The sequence below is a fragment of the Microtus ochrogaster genome, chromosome 1 (assembly GCF_000317375.1).
Source record: "Microtus ochrogaster isolate Prairie Vole_2 chromosome 1, MicOch1.0, whole genome shotgun sequence".
NCBI lineage: Eukaryota > Metazoa > Chordata > Mammalia > Rodentia > Cricetidae > Microtus > Microtus ochrogaster.
In genome coordinates this window covers 13,959,231-13,976,848 of record NC_022009.1, presented here as the reverse complement: position 1 = coordinate 13,976,848, position 17,618 = coordinate 13,959,231, and the positions used below count along the sequence as shown (strand labels likewise).

The 17,618-nt window shown below is 44.3% G+C and overlaps 1 protein-coding gene across 2 annotated transcripts in view; it reads right to left on the bottom strand.

Moving 5' to 3' along the window:
* The window catches only part of Syne2 (spectrin repeat containing nuclear envelope protein 2), a 294,128-nt gene that overhangs the window by 135,117 nt on the left and 141,393 nt on the right, over window positions 1–17,618 (bottom strand). For both annotated transcript variants that reach the window (XM_026779484.1, XM_026779485.1), the window contains 5 exons: window positions 16,375–16,539; window positions 13,296–13,637; window positions 6,646–6,801; window positions 5,337–5,602; window positions 1,130–3,233 (listed from right to left, as the gene is read on the bottom strand). In XM_026779484.1, the coding sequence (XP_026635285.1) occupies window positions 1,130–3,233; window positions 5,337–5,602; window positions 6,646–6,801; window positions 13,296–13,637; window positions 16,375–16,539 (3,033 nt within the window). The remainder of the gene's footprint in view (window positions 1–1,129; window positions 3,234–5,336; window positions 5,603–6,645; window positions 6,802–13,295; window positions 13,638–16,374; window positions 16,540–17,618) is intronic.

Sequence of the window (17,618 nt, the reverse complement as noted above, 5' to 3'; positions counted from 1 at the left end):
ATGAAAACAGAAAGTGAATTTAAAGATGTCTTCCTGTCCCAGCTCTAATCAAATTACTCATGGGTGGGGTAAGTTATGCAGAGTGTTTCTCAAAACTATTAAAAGCAAAAGGAGTATTAGAATTACTCAGCATTTCTCACAAAACTGTTTAAATAGCACACGAGGATTTGCCACGTCGCTTTACACCTCTGCGGAATTTACACCCCCCAGCTAATGCTAAAATCGCGACTTTCCCCATTCTACAGACCGAAGATGATGAGCTAGACAAATGCGTGCAGGGCACCAGCTCCCCACTGCTGCTACACTGGAGTCCTTCCTAACGTATTTCCCAACTACCAGAGGGAGACAGGGAGGCCGTTAGAGTTGTTCTGCAGCAAAACTCAGCGAGTGCCCAGACAGCTACTCAACCCTGCTGCTGTAGCAAGAAGGCAGCCACAGTCATTCCATAAATAACAGGCATGCATGGCCGTGCCCTAATAAAAGTTTAGTTTCAAATCAAGCACTATGGACAGGATTTGGCCTGTGGGCCTTAAATTTAAGGGTGCCTACTGTAGATGTAGACAAATCTCACTCTCAATTCTGATGCTGTCACTGCTCTAAGACCCCCAGAACGAGGTCCGTGCTTCTGAGATCCAAATTTTTATTCTTTCTTATTTTATTTCTTTCAGTGCTGGGAACTGAACCCAGGAGCCTTGTGCAGGCTGGACAAGCATTCTGCCAATGAACTAAACCATTAAACAAGGCTAACAACAGCAGCCTCCACCCTCAACCCCCAGCACAAGGTAAGTTCTAAATAAGCTTTAGTTACCATCTGGTGCCCTTCCTTCTATACTTCTACTCCCTATTGGGTTACCATCGCTACACAAAAAAACTTGTTGTGAATTCGATGGGGTTTAGGAGGGAAACACAGATAGCAGCTTCATCTTCTCTCTGATTTATGAGGCACTGAGGTTTGATGCTGAAGAACGAGTCAACATCGCAGAGCGGCTCACGGCCTTTAGAAAGCAGCTGGTCTTTCGCAGAGAATTCTCCTGTAGGATAGCCTGTACTATCTTCAGACGTACTGACTGACATAACCAGGAGCAAAACAACTACCAGCCTCAAACGCCTAAGTTCAAAGACAACTTACCGTGCGCATATCAATGTTTTTGCTCAGCTCCACGTACAGACCTTCAAGGTCCTGTAATTTTGCCTCCATGTCACTGGTTCTGGAACTGTTTTCTTCTCTTTGTTCCTCAGCAACCCTCATGGCTCTGATACCACACACTTCAGCCTGAACTTGCTCACCAAATGCTTCCCAGGTCTCCTTCTCATTTTGAATATGCTGAGTCCCCAAATTTACACATAGAGGCTGCTGTAGCCGAGACTTTATTTGCTTGAAAACATGCAGGGAGTTTTCTAGTTTGTCCTGGAGAGCCTTTTCGTCCATTGCTTTTGGTTGCAATTCTAGCAGCATGTTCTGGAGATCCTCTTGAAGCCTAGCATTGTCTTCTGCGTTTAGCTTTAGTTGCAGCATCTCTCTCTCTTTGAACGAGTCGTCAAAAGCCTCACTTTTGCTTAGTTTCTTCATCAACTCATCACGCAAGCATTTGGCTTTCTCAATTTTCTGAATCAAAATTTGTGCGTTGAGCAGCGTGTTTTCTGCTGACATATTAGGGACTTTGGGCAGTGATTTGGCCCTTTTCTTAATCTGCAAATCCAAAGCCCTTATCTTACTTAGTAAGGCCTGGTACCTGTCGCGTGCTATTAAAAATATGTCTAGCTGCTTAATTTTTTCTTCCAGTTCCTTTTCCTTTTCAAGCACTTGGGTCTGTAACTGCTCGAGCAGCGAGCCATCCCAGGCTAGACCTTCTGAGTCAAACACTTCTTCGGATGTCAACACTTGTGAGATGCCGCCTCGAAGAGCAGCCAGCTTGTCTTTAAGATGGCAGAGCTGGGCTTTAGCATCCTGGTGTGGCTCTTGATGAAGCGGGAGAAGCTCGCCGAGCTGGAGGCTCTCAACCTCTCTCTGAAGCACAGCCACTTTTTCGCGGAACTCTTGCTGAGACCTGATCTTGCGTTCCATTTCGTTACAGCTATTCTGGATGAGTCTTTGTGTTTGGCTGGTCCTCGTTTTGAGGTTTTTTAACCGATCATCCAGAAATAATCTCTCAAACACATCTGCATCCTTGTAGGCGTTTGTGAGTTCCTGAAGACGTGCTGAGATCACGCTCTCCATGTCTCTCAGTTGCTGCTGGGACGCCTTCAAGACAGCCCCTTGACGCTCCAGCTCGGCCTCCGTGGAGGCTTTCTCCCGCGTGGGAACCATCAGGGTCTCACCTTGTTCAAGTGCCAGTTGAGCCTTTCCGATTACTGCAAACAATTTGCTTCTTTCTTCCAACTTCAATTCTAGTTGCTGTGACCGCTGAGTTGACTTTAAAAGCAGTGCTTGGTATTGATTCTGCAAATCCTCCAGCAGGGTATTTAAAGCATCTCTCTCACATGCTGCGAGGCTGGGAATGAGGCCTCTGGCCTCTTCCACCAGCACGTCCACTGCCTGCTGCTTACCCAGAATGCCATCATGAATCAACTTGCACTTTCTGATCTGAGCAAGGATGTCATCGGGGAGGAGGGAGATGGGGGCAGCGAGCTCGGCCACCATGTTCTTGACCCATAAGAGGGTCTCTTTTACCCTCTTCTTTAGGTCCCACTTCTTAATCCGATTCTCTGCCTCTCGGTTTAATGGCTCCAGTGCCTCCAGTTCCTTATTTAAATTATTTAGTGTGCCTTCCAGAGTTTCCTTTTCCCTTTCTCCCCAAAGTCTCTTCATCTGAAGCTCCGCTTGCCGCTTTAAACCAGAAAATTCATATTTGATTGCCTGGATCTCAGCAGCCGGGGCAACCATGCCCAGGCTCTCCTCCTGTTGTTCTGGAGAATTCAGACTTAGCTGTAGGCGCTGTTGTTGCTCGTGTAGAGAAACCCCGATGTCCTGGGCCTTCTTCAGGAGGTAGGTGAGTTCACTGTGTTCTGTGGCTTGCTGAAAACATTTCCGGTGAGCCAGCTGCTCCACAAGCTCCCACCCGTGTTCAAGTTGCTTCATTTGGCTCTCCACCAGCTTTTGATCCTCGGGGCTCAGAAGGCTGGATAAGTGGTCCCATTCCATGCGAAGCTTACTCAGAGAGACTTTTTCTTTTTCTACGGATCCCAGGAACTTCTTGATTTTGCCCAGATAGGTTGTACTGTTTAGTGAGCCGCTAGAAAAAGAAAAAAAAATGAAGAAATAATGGGAAAGGAATGAGGTGGAGAGAGCAAGGCATAGAAAATGCTCTGTAAATGGAACGCCCTTCACCTAAGCTTAGCCTAAGACAGAGCAATTACTGCGGCATCCAAATTCCTTGTTACCACCCTTCCCTTCCACCAAGAATAGCTAATCATTTTAAATAGAAAATTATTTTAAGGGATAATGTTAAAAAAATAAAATCCATTTAGATATAAGCATAAAACCTTTATGATAAATATTTGCACGTTAAGATTATATATCTTTTTTTTTAAAAAAATATTTATTTATTATGTATACAATATTTGTCTGTATGTATGTCTGCAGGCCAGAAGAGGGCACCAGACCTCATTCCAGATGGTTGTGAGCCACCATGTGGTTGCCAGGAATTGAACTCAGGACCTTTGGAAGAGCAGGCAATGCTCTTAACCACTGAGTCATCTCTCCAGCCCGAAGATTATATATCTTAACTCATGTGTTATACCTATATGTCTACCATCTATTATTTTCAAGGACAAAGGGAATATATATTTATTATTATTATTGTATGATGGTGAGGAGGTGACTCGTGTCACGGAATGCATGCAGAGGCCAGAGGACAACTTTGTGGAGTCATTTCTTTCCCCTTCCACCTTTAAGTAGGTTTAGAGAATTGAACTCAGATCATCAGGTTTGGCAGCAACTGCCTTTATGTTCTGAGCCATCTTGCTGATCCCCAGAATGCATACATTTATATTAAATAATTAAAATATATAACTTTCAATATGTGATAACATAAACCAATTATATTGATACTAGGCAACGACATATGTGTTTCTCCCTACCCCATAGGGCAGAATACATTATTTTTAAAGACTACTGAATTCCATAGAACTTACACATATACATGAGATATTTACACTATTAATAACTAATGTGTAAAACAGTACATCAGGCGATGAAAGGAGACAGAGACAGAGACCCAAATTGGAGCACCGGACAGAAATCTCAAGGTCCAAATCAGGAGCAGAAGGAGGGGGAGCACGAGCAAGGAACTCAGGACCGCGAGGGGTACACCCACACTCTGAGACAATGGGGATGTTCTTTCGGGAATTCACCAAGGCCAGCTGGCCTGAGTCTGAAAAAGCATGGGATAAAACCGGACTTGCTGAATATAGCAGATAATGAGGAATACTGAGAACTCAAGAACAATGGCAATGGGTTTTTGATCCTACTGCACGTGCTGGCTTTGGGGGGGCCTGGGCAGTTTGGATGCTCAACTTACTAAACCTGGATGTAGGTGGGCGGTCCTTGGACTTCCCACAGGTCAGGGAACCCTGATGGCTCTTCAAGCTGATGAGGGAGAGGGATTTGATTGGGGGAGGGGGAGGGAAATGGGAGGTGGTGGCGGGGAGGAGGCAGAAATCCTCAATAAATAAATTTAAAAAAAAACTGTACTTAGTAACACACACAAACAACACACAGAGCATGAATCCAATAAAATTTTCTTAAATATCATCTGCCATGGTTTGAATGTGTATGCTCACCCCAAACAAATTCTTATTTTATTGCTGTTGTTTGCTGGGGCTTGTTTGCTTTTTAAAAACGTTTACTTGTAGGGTATGGGACACTTGTGTGGGCAACAGTTCTCTCCTTCTGCCTAGGTCCTGAGTGTCAGACTCAGGTTCTCAGGCTTGGTGGCAAGTGCCTGTACCAATAGCCATCTTCCAGGAACCTTATTTGCTTTTCTGAAACAGGGCCCCAGATACAAATGTTTTACGTTGAAAGCTGAGTGACCACATATGGTATTAAGAGGTGGGCTCTTTGGGAGGTGAGGAACGTCCCTGAACTAGATGGAAGGTTCACCAGATGTGAGGTTTGCCAGCCTCTTAGACCTTAGACTTCCCAACTTCGAAAGAGTAATGCTTGCTGTTCCTAAGCCACCGAGTCTGTGACATTGTTAGAGCAACCCAAACAGACTAAACCAGTGTGCCCATGGGATCCATTTCCGTGCACGATCTGAAAATCACGGCATCCTTCCACAGCACAAACTGGGCCTGCAACGGAGCAAAGAATCCCAGTCCCGGATTCTTACACTTACGCTTTGAGACTTTCTGCTTCTGCCAAAAAGGTGTTCAGTGAGGATTCAGCTGCAACTAGCTGGTCTTGAAAACCATTCAGGAGGCCATACTGGCTTTCTCTAGTTTTCTTCAAAGTGAGAAGAGCCTGAAGTAGACTGCCCACGTGATACGCTGGAGATTTGGCAGTGGACAGAACCAGAGCTCTTCCTTCTGTTTCGCTGAGATGTTGAGATTGATCCAGAAGGTCAATGGCTTCTTTTCTGGCTTCCAAGTGGGCATATAATTCCTATGGGAAGCCATACAAATCAGCACGTAGGCACACACTCATTCTCCTTCCAGCCCTCCTTCACTCAGATAGCAAACCCTAGCCCACAGGGGGGTTATTTAATTTGCTCACAAGGCCTCTGCTCTACAAGAATCATGTTAGGATGTAGAACACTGGGTCAGCATTTATTGTCTCTTAGAGACCCTATTGCCTTGAAAGCCCTGTGATTTATAAAGGAAGGCTTGTTTTGTTATTTCCATCTATTCCCTTTTTCCTGGTCTAGATTCATGTTTACTTTTTGGTAGAGCTGTCAGAAACGAAGAGATCATCAAGAGCTGTGGTCCTCAACCTTCCTAATGCTGAGACGCTTTAATACAGTTCAAGTTGTGGGGATCCCCCAAACCATACAATTATTTCATTGCTACTTCATAACTGTAATATTGCTACTGTTAAAAGTCATAATATCAATATCTGATATGCCGATGGTCTTAGGTGACCCCTGGGAACGGGTTACTTGACTCCCAAAGGGGTCGTGACTGCCTGAAAACTGGTAGAAAAATGGGTCATCACTAGCTGATCATGGCTGATCCCTGGTTGAAAACCACTGACTAAGAGTTCCACTTTTCGAAACAAAGCCATGTAGGATTTTCAGGTTTGGTGGCTAAAAATACACTGTTACTGCTGATAAGTACAGGTGCCAAGCTGAGGAGAAGGCCCCAATGTACTGAACATCAGGAAAACCAGAACCTGTCAGGTCAGAACACAGAGGACTGTGAAAGGGAACGATGGTGAGTCACAGTCCCCAAACTCTCACTCAAGTTCTTCAGGAACTTTGTGGAACAGAAAGAAGCCGAATGTTCATTAAACTCTCCCACTTCCTAAACGGTTAGCGTTACACAACTTACTGATTAGTACATAATTATATAGTTACCAAACTGATCATCAGGCAAAGGTTAAATAAGACTTTTCACTCCACACAAGCAAGTTTTTGGTAATTAAAATATATTGTACCGCGCTGGGTAAAGGATGCAATCACGCTGTGAGTGTTTTTCATGTTCCCATACCTCCATCCCTTTTAATTGTTCATTTCTTAACATAATGTCCAATTCTAAAGGTTGATTTCGCAACTCATTGACTTTCCGCTCATCTTGGGTGTTTTGCATGCTTTCTTGAACGTTGAGGGAAAGTTGTTTTGACAAAATCATTTCCACAGCTGAGTTCTAAAAACATAAAAAGATTAATTGCTGAGTAGCCTACCTTCCAAATGAACCACTTTCATCTTTCTTGATTAAAAACCATTCCAGTTGCTTCTGTTTACTCAGATTAAAGGCTTTAAAGAGGTGTATTTGGGTACTGCCAAAGGAAGACTTTTCCCATATAATAATACCTGCACTGAGACCCCTTCCCCCAAGATACAACATTTTTGTTATGCTAGTATGGGATCTAGAGTTGCTTCATTATATACTGACATATAATTTACTATCTTAAAGAAATGAAACAGATATGGGAGAGTCAACAGTTGCCAAACTCACACTGAGCATTTTGCAAACAGTAGGTGCTCATTTGTACCTCCCGGAAGTTAAAATAAGTAGGTAAGTGTGGGAACACCAAGAAGCCATGATATGACTCGGTGGATACACACACCAGCCAAGCAATCCCGCATACCCATGCTCAACCCTCAAAACCTATGTGGTGTGGTAATGTGCATCTGCAATCCTGGGGATTCCACTTCAGGATGAGAGTTGGAAACAGGAGAATCACCCAAAGCTTATGGCCAGCTGGTCTGTAGCACAGACCATAGCAGCAGAGGCAGCGAGATCTGGCCTCGATTAAACTGGAAGGTGGGAACTGACTTCCAAAAATTATCCTCTGACCTCCACAGGTGTACCCGAGTGCCTGTGTGTATGTGTATGCACATACCCCCCACGACACACTAACTTAACAAATAAACACTCACAGAAGGTAGGAAACATGATAAATGAGTAGTTTGATCTTTTTTTGAATGTTTTAGGAACTTGTGGTTATCAATGGGGCATTAGTGTTCACTTCTTTTTCAATAACTAGTTCCTTTTTCACTGTTTTTATTTTTTATTTTATTTTAGTGTGTGTGTGTTTGTGTGTGTACATCAGAGGACAACCTGCTTTCTCTCTCTCTCTGGTCCTTGGGCTTTGCGGCAGGTACCTTTATCCACTAACTCATCTCTAGAAGTATGTGTTGTTGAGCGCTTGCATGTACCAGACACAACACAATCATTTTCTGAGGAGACAGGAGTGGAGACAGTGCCGAGGAGCGAACATTTACCTGGCCTGTTCAGGGTTAGGACCACCCAAACCTCACAAAACAAAGCATGCAGACAAACCGAGAACACCTGGCACTCCGCACAGTGCTGTCGTATGGTAACAATGGGGGACACTATGCAGGGAGATAAGGGACTCTACACTGTATCTTTGTAACTGTCCTGTAAATCTGAAGCAGTTCGAAAATTAAAAATTTGTATAAAATAACCACCTGCCTGTGGTTTGACCAGCTCTCATTGGTAAGAGAATCCAGGGACTCAGGGCATGGATTATTTTGAAATAACACAGCGTAAGTCACTGCCTTGAAATGTGACCAACAATTACAATTCTGCGAGTTCCCTCTGGTTCTGAGACTCCAGCTCACTTGGGCTCTGGTGAAAACCCATATAGAGGACAGCTTCACAGGGGTATGGGCCACACTGATGCCGGTGGTGCCTGCCTCCCCTCACTTCCTCAAAAACCCCCCACAAACACCTGGACACGAGAGAGGCTGCACCAAAGGCCTAGAGACCAGGCCCCAGAGAGTCTTATCTGCCACCACTATCCGCCAAGAATCCAGAGCATCTAACTCTCTCTTACCTGATGAGCTGGTGCCCAAGGGCCACTGTTACCAGGGTGTCACAGGCAACATCTGTAATGTCAGACCTTAGCGGTCAGACGCTGTATGCCATAACACTTCAAATCACCCCCCAAAACCAGCTGCTCATTGACCCCCAAAGCCATTTTCAACCACTTCAGAAAAGCCAACAGAGTCCCTCAAACGAACATTTCAAACGTAACAGGCAACACTCCTTTGGCTCATGCCAGGGAGGTTGGAACCCAACTTGGGCCCTGATTGGCTCCTGGAAAATTCTATCACTTCCTCCTGCCCTGCTCGTCACCCGCTGCTCGATTTTATTTGATTGTACGTATTACGATAAAACATTTTATCTTACATCATTAGACATATGAAGCATATATGATGAACAAAAAGCTCCCCGTGACTGAAAACATAGATACAGTTTTTGAAAAAATAAATTTTATTCCCTGGCAATGCTGAAGCAGGCACGGGCAGCCCATATATGGTGGTTCTGTTGAACTCGTCCATACTGGGTTTCACTGTCTAAGTTGATGAGGACGACTGACCAGGTCTCTTCCCCAAGAGGGCACCAGATCTCATTACAGATGGTTGTGAGCCACCATTTGGTTGCTGGGAATTGAACTCAGGACCTTTGGAAGAGCAGGCAGTGCTTTTAACCACTGAGCCATCTTTCTAGCCTGAGCCATTTCTTAGTTAATAAGTAAGAAAACAAAGATTAAAGTGACATAATTTTCTATATTAGAGAAACTTAAAGACTCCCCCATATCTCCTTTGTTCATCTCTCAGCTCCCATCACTGTCACTCTGTGGCCCTCTGTGCTCCAGCCACAGAGGTCTTAAGCTGTTGACAGTGTCCCCACCCAGTCCTCTGTCCAGGGCTCCCCATACCCAGCCACAGGCTCTGCTAGTTCCAGCTGACCTCTGCATCTGAGTTGAGATGTTGCTTCCTGCAAGAGGCCCTCCCCATCTGTGCAACTCCAACAACTTTGCTAAAAGCTAACAGGGAGGAGGGCTGCTGTAATTTCTTAAGCTTCTGCAACTGGACTTCTGTAATTTCCTAAGCTTCTGTAACTGGACTCTCGCTGGTTTAACTTATTAGTGTGTCTCCCCATCTGCAGCTGGAAGACCTATGAGAATGGAGGCCATGTCTACATTTGACTCTGTTGCCTGTTTAATCATTCTTTAATAGAAGGGACGCAGACATGAGTTCACGTTAGATGAAAAGCTAGGAAAGTTTCATTGAGCCTGTTTTGGTTGCTATCAATAACTGGTGGAAAAGGAAGGGCATGGAAAGGAATTCAGGATAAATTGGAAAAGCATGATTTTCTTGCTTATTCACTACCATTTCCTTTTGACAACACATATAGTCCTAAGAGATTAGACAACCCTCACTTTTTACGACCTCTTGTTAATCCACTTGACCTGTACAGGAGGGTGGGAAGGGGGCAGTTCTGTCTGCACACATCTAACAATGCTTAGACATCACACATTCATCAAGATAGGCATCATGCTTAGAGACCATCCAAACCCTTCCCACTTCCTTCTGTCTCTAAGCCTGCCTTAATCACACCAATACTAAGACAAACTCAACTGCAAGTCCCGATCCAAAATACCGTGTTTCATCTAAATAAAACTCTGAGCAACAGATTCAAATGCTATCCTAGTAATTCCAGGCAGGTATGGCAACGCTTTCAACAAAACTCAAGTCAGTGCTAGTTAGTAAAGGAAAATATCTACTACCCAGCACTGTGAAAGAAAGAGGCAAATGGGGGCGGGGGCGGACAGAGAGAGGAAAGATGGGGAGGAGGAGTAGATGGAATTAAAAGACAGGGGAAAAAGCTTTAAAAAGCTCTTCTGGGAGCTGGAGAGATGGCTTAGTGGTTAAGAGCACTGGTTGCTCTTCTAGAGGACTCAGACTCGATTCCCAGCACCCACATGGCGCTCACAACCATTTGTGGTTCCAGTTCCAGAAGATTCTTCCAATACCCTCCTCTGACCTCTGTGGATGCACATGCATGCACACAAACAAACAAACCAATAAGCAAATATTTTAAAGAGTTCTTCTGGAGAATATTTAAAATAGTCTGTTAAGGGGCTGGACCATGTTAAAGAGATGACTCAGAGGTTAGGAGTGCTTTCTGCTCTATTGTGACAATCAGAGTTTGGATCCCAAACCTGTATCAGGCAGCTCTCAAACCCCTGTAACTCCACAGGCACCCGGGGATGCAGGCACAGACACTCATAGAGATACACACATATAATAAAAATAAACCCTAATTCCAGGCAGTGGTGGCACACACTTTTAATCCCAGCTCTTGGAAGCCAGTGGCAGGCAGATCTCTGAGTTTGAGGCCAGCCTGGTCTACAAAGTGAGTTCTAAGACAGTCAGGGCTACTTCACAGAGAAAAAAAAAATTCTAAAAAAAATCTGATGAAAGTTTCTCAGGAGTCCACAATGGCATGGAAAGTGAGCGTTAAATGCTTAGTGTTAGTTAGATGTAAGGTTGCAAAACTGTGTCTCACATTCTACCAGAACAATTAGTACAAAAATGGGTCTCAATAAATGCTTTACATTATCTGTCTATCTGTCTGTCTTTCTGTCTGTCTATCTACCTACCGATATATCTGTATGTGAGAGAGTGTGCATATGTCACAGCATACATGTGAAGGTCGAAAGACAACTTTCTAAAGTCCAGGTAGGTTCTGGGACAATAGCTCAGGGCATCAGATTTGGTGGCAGGCATCTTTGCCCACCAAGACACTTCACTGGCACTCAGTCAACGTGTGTAATGAATTAAGGGCTTCCTTTTGTTATGACAGGCATTTTGTTTCATTTGCCTTTATCTTACGGGATAGGGTCTCACTATGTCACCTACTGGAATAGCTGGGACTGTTTATTACCACAGTTTGGGATCAATCAGCTTTATCATGAGAAAAACCGTTCCTTCACGTGCCCTGTGAGGGTCCCACCCGGTTATTCACACTGAGTTGTGGCACGTGCTTCATTCCACCTGGATCTTATCTCTCTACCAATAGGTTTGCTCTCTGATCATCAGGGTTGTCATTCAGCCTTGACATTGCTCTGAACTTTACACGGTATCATGTTACAAACGATGAAGAGATGGCCGGCACTGGTAGGAGAAAAACTACAAAATGCAGGTTCAGGAAAATATAACATTACAAAAGAAGAAAAGCATGTTGCTACAGAATTAAAACCAGTCTTCTGCAATCCAGATTTAGGGAAATTACTTGATGTCTGTGCTGGTTAGTTTTTATGTCATCTTGACACAAGCTAGAAGCATCTAAAAGGAGGGAACCTCAATGGAGAAAATGCCTCTATTAGATTTGGCTGTAGGGCATGGTCTTACTTAGCAATTGATGAGGGAGGGCCCAGCCATTGTGAGTGGAGCCATCCCTAGGCTGGTGGTCCTGGGTTCTATAGGAAAGCAGGCTGAGAAAGTAAGGATGAGCAAGCCAGTTTTTAGCACTCCTCCATGGCCTTTGAACCAGCTGCTGTCCAGGGTCCTGCCCAGCTTGAGCTCCTGTCCTGACTTCCTTCAGTGATGGACTTCATGTAGAAGCATAAGACAGATAAACCCTTTCCTCTCCAACTTGCTTTTGTCATGGTGTTTCACCATAACAATAGAAACCCAAAAACTGAAGTCTTAAATTCCCCTAACTACTCTGAAAAACAACTAAACAAACCTTCTTTGCAGTGAGAATTCTTATCGATTAAGATTAAATGGAAGCTTCAAAGCCGTTTTCAAATGATGACTTTTCTCAGTTTTCAATGTTCTCTATTGAACCGAGCTTTCAGGGCAATCATGGGATAGAGACATTAGGTTGCAGGTGGCTGGGCAGCTAGCCCCCTTAGCAACACCACGTGTTTGGACTGCACTTGCTCTCTACGGGGTTAAGGGCACTCGCTGTGTAATCCTTGGGACTGGAGTTCCAATGCCAGCACTCATGGCACAAGCTGGGTGTGCTGTGCAGGCCTTTACCCCCCGTTCCATGAGGGGCAGAGATGGGAGGATGGCTGGGGCTTGCTGGATTCCACCCCAGATGAGGGAATGGAAGCCCCACATTCAGGAAAAGTCCCTGCGTCAAAATCAAAGGAATAACATGGAGAGTACAGAGGCCTTCTGTGCACATGCAGGGGAGCATGTGCCTGCACACAACACACACACACTACACACATGTAGACATACGTGTATTCAAGACACACATACACATGCGCACACACGCACAAACGCAAATAAGTGACTAAACCTTTTAAATGTATAGCACACATAACATTTTTAAAAAGAGCCACAAGACAGCACACTTCTTCCTTCTCTCTGAGGAAGCCCAGGGGCCTAAGCGCTGGCATTTTCTCACTAATGGCCTGGCAACACTTCCAGGGGCGCTGCAGTAGAGTTAACAAAAGAAAGAAAGGCGCCTCTTCCTTTCCAACATCCTCTGATTTCATTTACAAAATGGACCAACCCGGGGGGGGGGAAAAATGAGCTCTTAGATATATATTTTTTTAAAGCCGGGGAAATGGCTACAGCGCATTTTTCTCTTTTGCCTTTTCTAATTTGCTTTTGTGCTCTTGACCCAAGAAACTGTATCTGATTACATATCGGTGAGAATAATCAGCCTAAATTGATGACTGACATTTGAACAGACTGCACAGTAATATTTCACCACGGAAATCTGGACCGTTTTCTGAGGGCTCTTTTGACAAGAGAGCTTCATAAATAGCCCGTCCTTTAAGGACTTAATTAGGAAATCAGAATGCTTGATTCGAGACTCTTTTGAAAGAAGTATACCTCTTTACTCTCAATCATGGCACTTACCTTGTTTGTTTCCCAGTTTCCCTCTGACTCTCCCACTGCTGCTGACTCCTGAGTGGGCTTGGGCGCATCACAAGTGCCCAGCATCTCTCCACCCGGCAGAGAAGACTTCGCATGTTTTTCTGTCGAGCCTTTGGATTGAAGAATGCTGTTGAGACCATTCTCAGCGTCCCGCTTGGCAGATTCAATTCTGTTTTCCAAATCCTTTTGTTTATACTTAAGTGATTTTATATCATCTTTAATCATCTTCTGTCCTGCTGAAGATGTATTTTGCTTGATGGAGTTTGCTAATGCGGAAGCCTTCTTTAGTATGCCACCTTGGCAACGGAGTCCACACTCCAGTTCCTAGAGGTAGAGGAAAGGCTGTTGTAAAAGCATCGTCATTCAGTTCTCGGCAGAGTTTGGTGACTTTCACAAAGTATTGACCAAGAAGACAATCCCGAAGCATTCTGCTTCACTAACACAAAGCATGTATTTATCAGAAAGAATCAATACTTCATTTTGAATTTTGCATACAAATGGATGGAAATAGAAAACACTATCCTGAGTGAGGTAACCCAGACCCAAAAAGATGACTATGGTATGTACTCACTCATCAGTGGATTATAGCCATAAACAAAGGACATTGAGCCTATAGTTCACGATCCTAGAGAAGCTAAGTAATAAGGAGAACCCAAAGAAAAACATATATAGATCCTCCTGGAAATTGAAAGCAGACAAGATTTCCAGGCAAAAGTTGGGAGAATGGGGCTGGGGTGTAGGAGTGGGAAGAAGGGAAGAGGGGGAGAGAGAAGGAGAAAGGGAGGGTTGGGGAGAGCTTGGGGGAGTGGGATGGTTGAGACGGAGGAAGGATGGATATGGGAGCAGGGAAGGAGGTATCTTAATTAAGGGAGCCATTTTGGGGTTGGGAAAAGGCTTGGCTCTAAAGGGGTTCCCAGGAGTCCACGGGGATGATTCCAGCTAGGACCTTGGGCAGTGGAGGAGAGGGTGCCTGAACTGGCCTCATCCCGTAGTCAGACTGATGACTATCTTGAGTATCACCATAAAACCTTTGCCCAGTGAAGGATGGAGATAGAGACAGAGACCTACATCGGAACACTGGACTGAGCTCCCAAGGTCCAGTTGAAGAACAGAAGGAGGGAGAACATGAGCAAGGAAGTTAGGACCACAAGGGGTTGGTCCACCCACTGAGACAGTGTGCCTGAGCTAATGGAAGTTCACCAAATCCAGCTGGACTGAGAATGAACGAGCATGGGATCAAACTGGACCCTCTGACTGTGGCTGACAATTGGGGCAGACTGAGAAGCCAATGGTAATGGCACTGGGATTTGTCTCTACTGCATGTACTGGTGTTTTGGGATCCTATTCTATTTGGATGCACACCTTCCTAAGCATGGATGAAGAGGGGAGGGCCTTGGACTTCCCACAGGGCAGGGTACCCTGCCCTCTCTTAGGACTGGAGGGTGAGGGGGAGTGGGAAAGAAGTGGGAGGAGGAGGGGAAGTGGAAATTTTGATTGATATTATTTATAAAGTAATAAAAGTAGAACAACAATAACAAAAAAAAAAAAAGAAACTTTGGGGAAATTTTCAAGCCACATCAAATTCTCTCACAGATTTCATAAGAAGTAGGGAGTGTGCCACAGGTAACGGGAAAACTGTTCATGGCACAATTTGTAAAACACAGGAGGAGGCCAGTAGGCATTTGCTGGATATATTTTATTTAAGAGACAACCTCTGGTGCTGGAGAGATGGCTCAGTGGTTAAAAACAGTGGCTGCTCTTCCAAAGGACCTGTGTTTAGTTCTAGCACCCATTGGCTGCTCACAACTGTCTATAACTTCAATCCCAAAGACCAACTCCCTCTTTTGGCACTTCGGGCCAGAATACAGGCATGACCACACCTATTAAATAAAAGATGTATGAATTATGTATATATTTTTTTGGGGGTAGACAGGGTTTCATTATGTAGTTCCAGCTGACCTAGAACTTCCGACATAGCTGGCCTTGAACTCACAGAGATGCGCCTGCTTCTGCCTCTTTCGTGCTAGGATTAAAGGCATGGGCCACCATGCCCAGTGATGTACCTATATTTATTTGATATGTGTGGGCGCTTATGTGTCTGCATGCGTCTGTATACTGTCTCTCAAATAAAAAAGGAAGATTCAGGCTTTTCAAAACTCAAACATTGAATGTGTACCTGCACCATGGAAAATATCAGAAAGGATAGAAGAGTCCTTCGGGATGCCCATATCAATCTAATGCTAGTCTTTAAAATTAAAATCTAATTCTATACCAGGCACTACTCAGGCTGCTGCACTGGCTGTACAAGCAGTGAGAAGACAAGGGTGTTTTACACATGTAGGTAAGAGAACTGATCCCCACTTGAAGGGGCTGGGTGCTTCACGAGCAAGAGGAAGGGAGGAGTATCCTATAGGCCTTTTTCCTTCCTTCCCTCCTTCCTTCCTTCCTTCCTTCCTTCCTTCCTTCCTTCCTTCCTTCCTTCCTTCCTTCCTTTTCTCCCTCCCTCCCTCCCTGGCTGTCCTGGAACTCTCTGTAGACCAGGCTGACCTCAAACTCAGAGATCCACCTGCCTCTGCCTCCCAAGTACTGAGATTAAAGGAGTGTGCCACCACCGCCAGGCTAAGGGGGAGATTTAATAGAGTCCACCAGAATGAAAACTGACAGGGCAAACATTACACGATGCCCATTCACCCAAGATGGAGAATACAAACTCGAACATTTCCCCAAGGACATGCTACGCTGCCTTCATTGTTTTGCTTCTCAGAATCCCTTGGAATTATGCTGTTTTTGAAATAAAGGTAATCGAGAGCTCCAGGCTGGTCATAGGTAGAATCATCTCCTCTAAGGGTCCACTGAATCACTGTTTAATGGCTTCACCAATGGACTTGACCACTAGATCAGCATGTCCCCATTTCCCCAGACTACTTAGACCTTTCTAAATAACACTTGAATTTCCTTGGTCAAAGGTTCTGAATTACCTTTAGTCAAAGGTACTAAAAAGCCAAGTTGTCATGAATATTGATCCCCCCAATGGATATTAGGTTAGGACATTGCTCAATACCTGTAATTTCTGCATTCTGTCCTCAGCCCTCATGTGGTCCTCAGCTGCATCACAGAGATGGACAAACTCCCTGGAGATATTGTCCAGTGTGGTGTTGAGGTCGGTGATGCACACCTGGTATGAACTATGTTCTTGGACATGACCCTCTAGTTTTCTCACCGAACCCTACAAATAAAACATTGACCATTAGTAAATTACTTAAGATTTTTCACTTAGAAAGCAATTATATAATTCACACATAATATGTAATGTAATATTACATATCTAAATTATAATTCACATATAAGGTTTCACATTTAAACAAGAATATGCCCATAACTGACCCAGAGTTGACAATGCTTAAGGTATGTCACTAAAAAAACAAAATCCTGAAAATTACTTAATAAAAATTTGCATTTTGTATGTTTTCTGGCCTTAATTTCCTCCTTAAAGACAATTTGTCAAGAGAATACAAACCACAATGACTACAAATTATATCATTAAATCATAAACATAATGAATAAGGTTTTATATATTTGCTACTTTTAGACAAAGAGTAAGTATCTCACAATGAGACTATATGAGAGTGAGCTAGTTCCAGGATCCCTTCCTAAGAATAAAGGAATCACAACTCAAAAGCAAAGCCATCTTCTGATAAGCTCCCTGGGATAAGGAAGTCAGAGGGTTACACCCGATCAGACAAAAGCAGGAAGTAGCCTACAGAACAGCCATCCAAGCAGGCAGCTGAGCCCACACCCAGCTCCGGGTATCTGGATGATCAGGATATCTCACTGAACCTGGCTTCAATGTCTAAAGAATTAAAAACAGTTTATCTGAAAGAATGGAGTCCATTATGACAGGTGACAATTGATTTCAGTTCTTTGCTTTTTTGATTTTTTTATTATGTATATAGTGTTGTGTGCCGGAAGGCCAGAAGAGGACACCAAGACTCATTAAGGATGGTTGTGAGCCACCACGTGGTTACTGAGAACTGAACTCAGGATCTGGAAGAGCAGCCAGCCAATGCTCTTAACCTCTGAGCCATCTCCCCAGCACCTATTTCAATTCACTTTACTGCAGATCATGTGGGAAGACCCAAGGGAGGAACAAGACAACTGATATGAATTATTACGCTGGATGAATGGGTGGGTGGATGGGTGGATGGATGGATGGATGGTGAGTGGATGGGTGGATAGATGGGTGGATGGGTGGGTGGATGGTGAGTGGATGGGTGGATAGATGGGTGGATGGGTGGGTGGATGGTG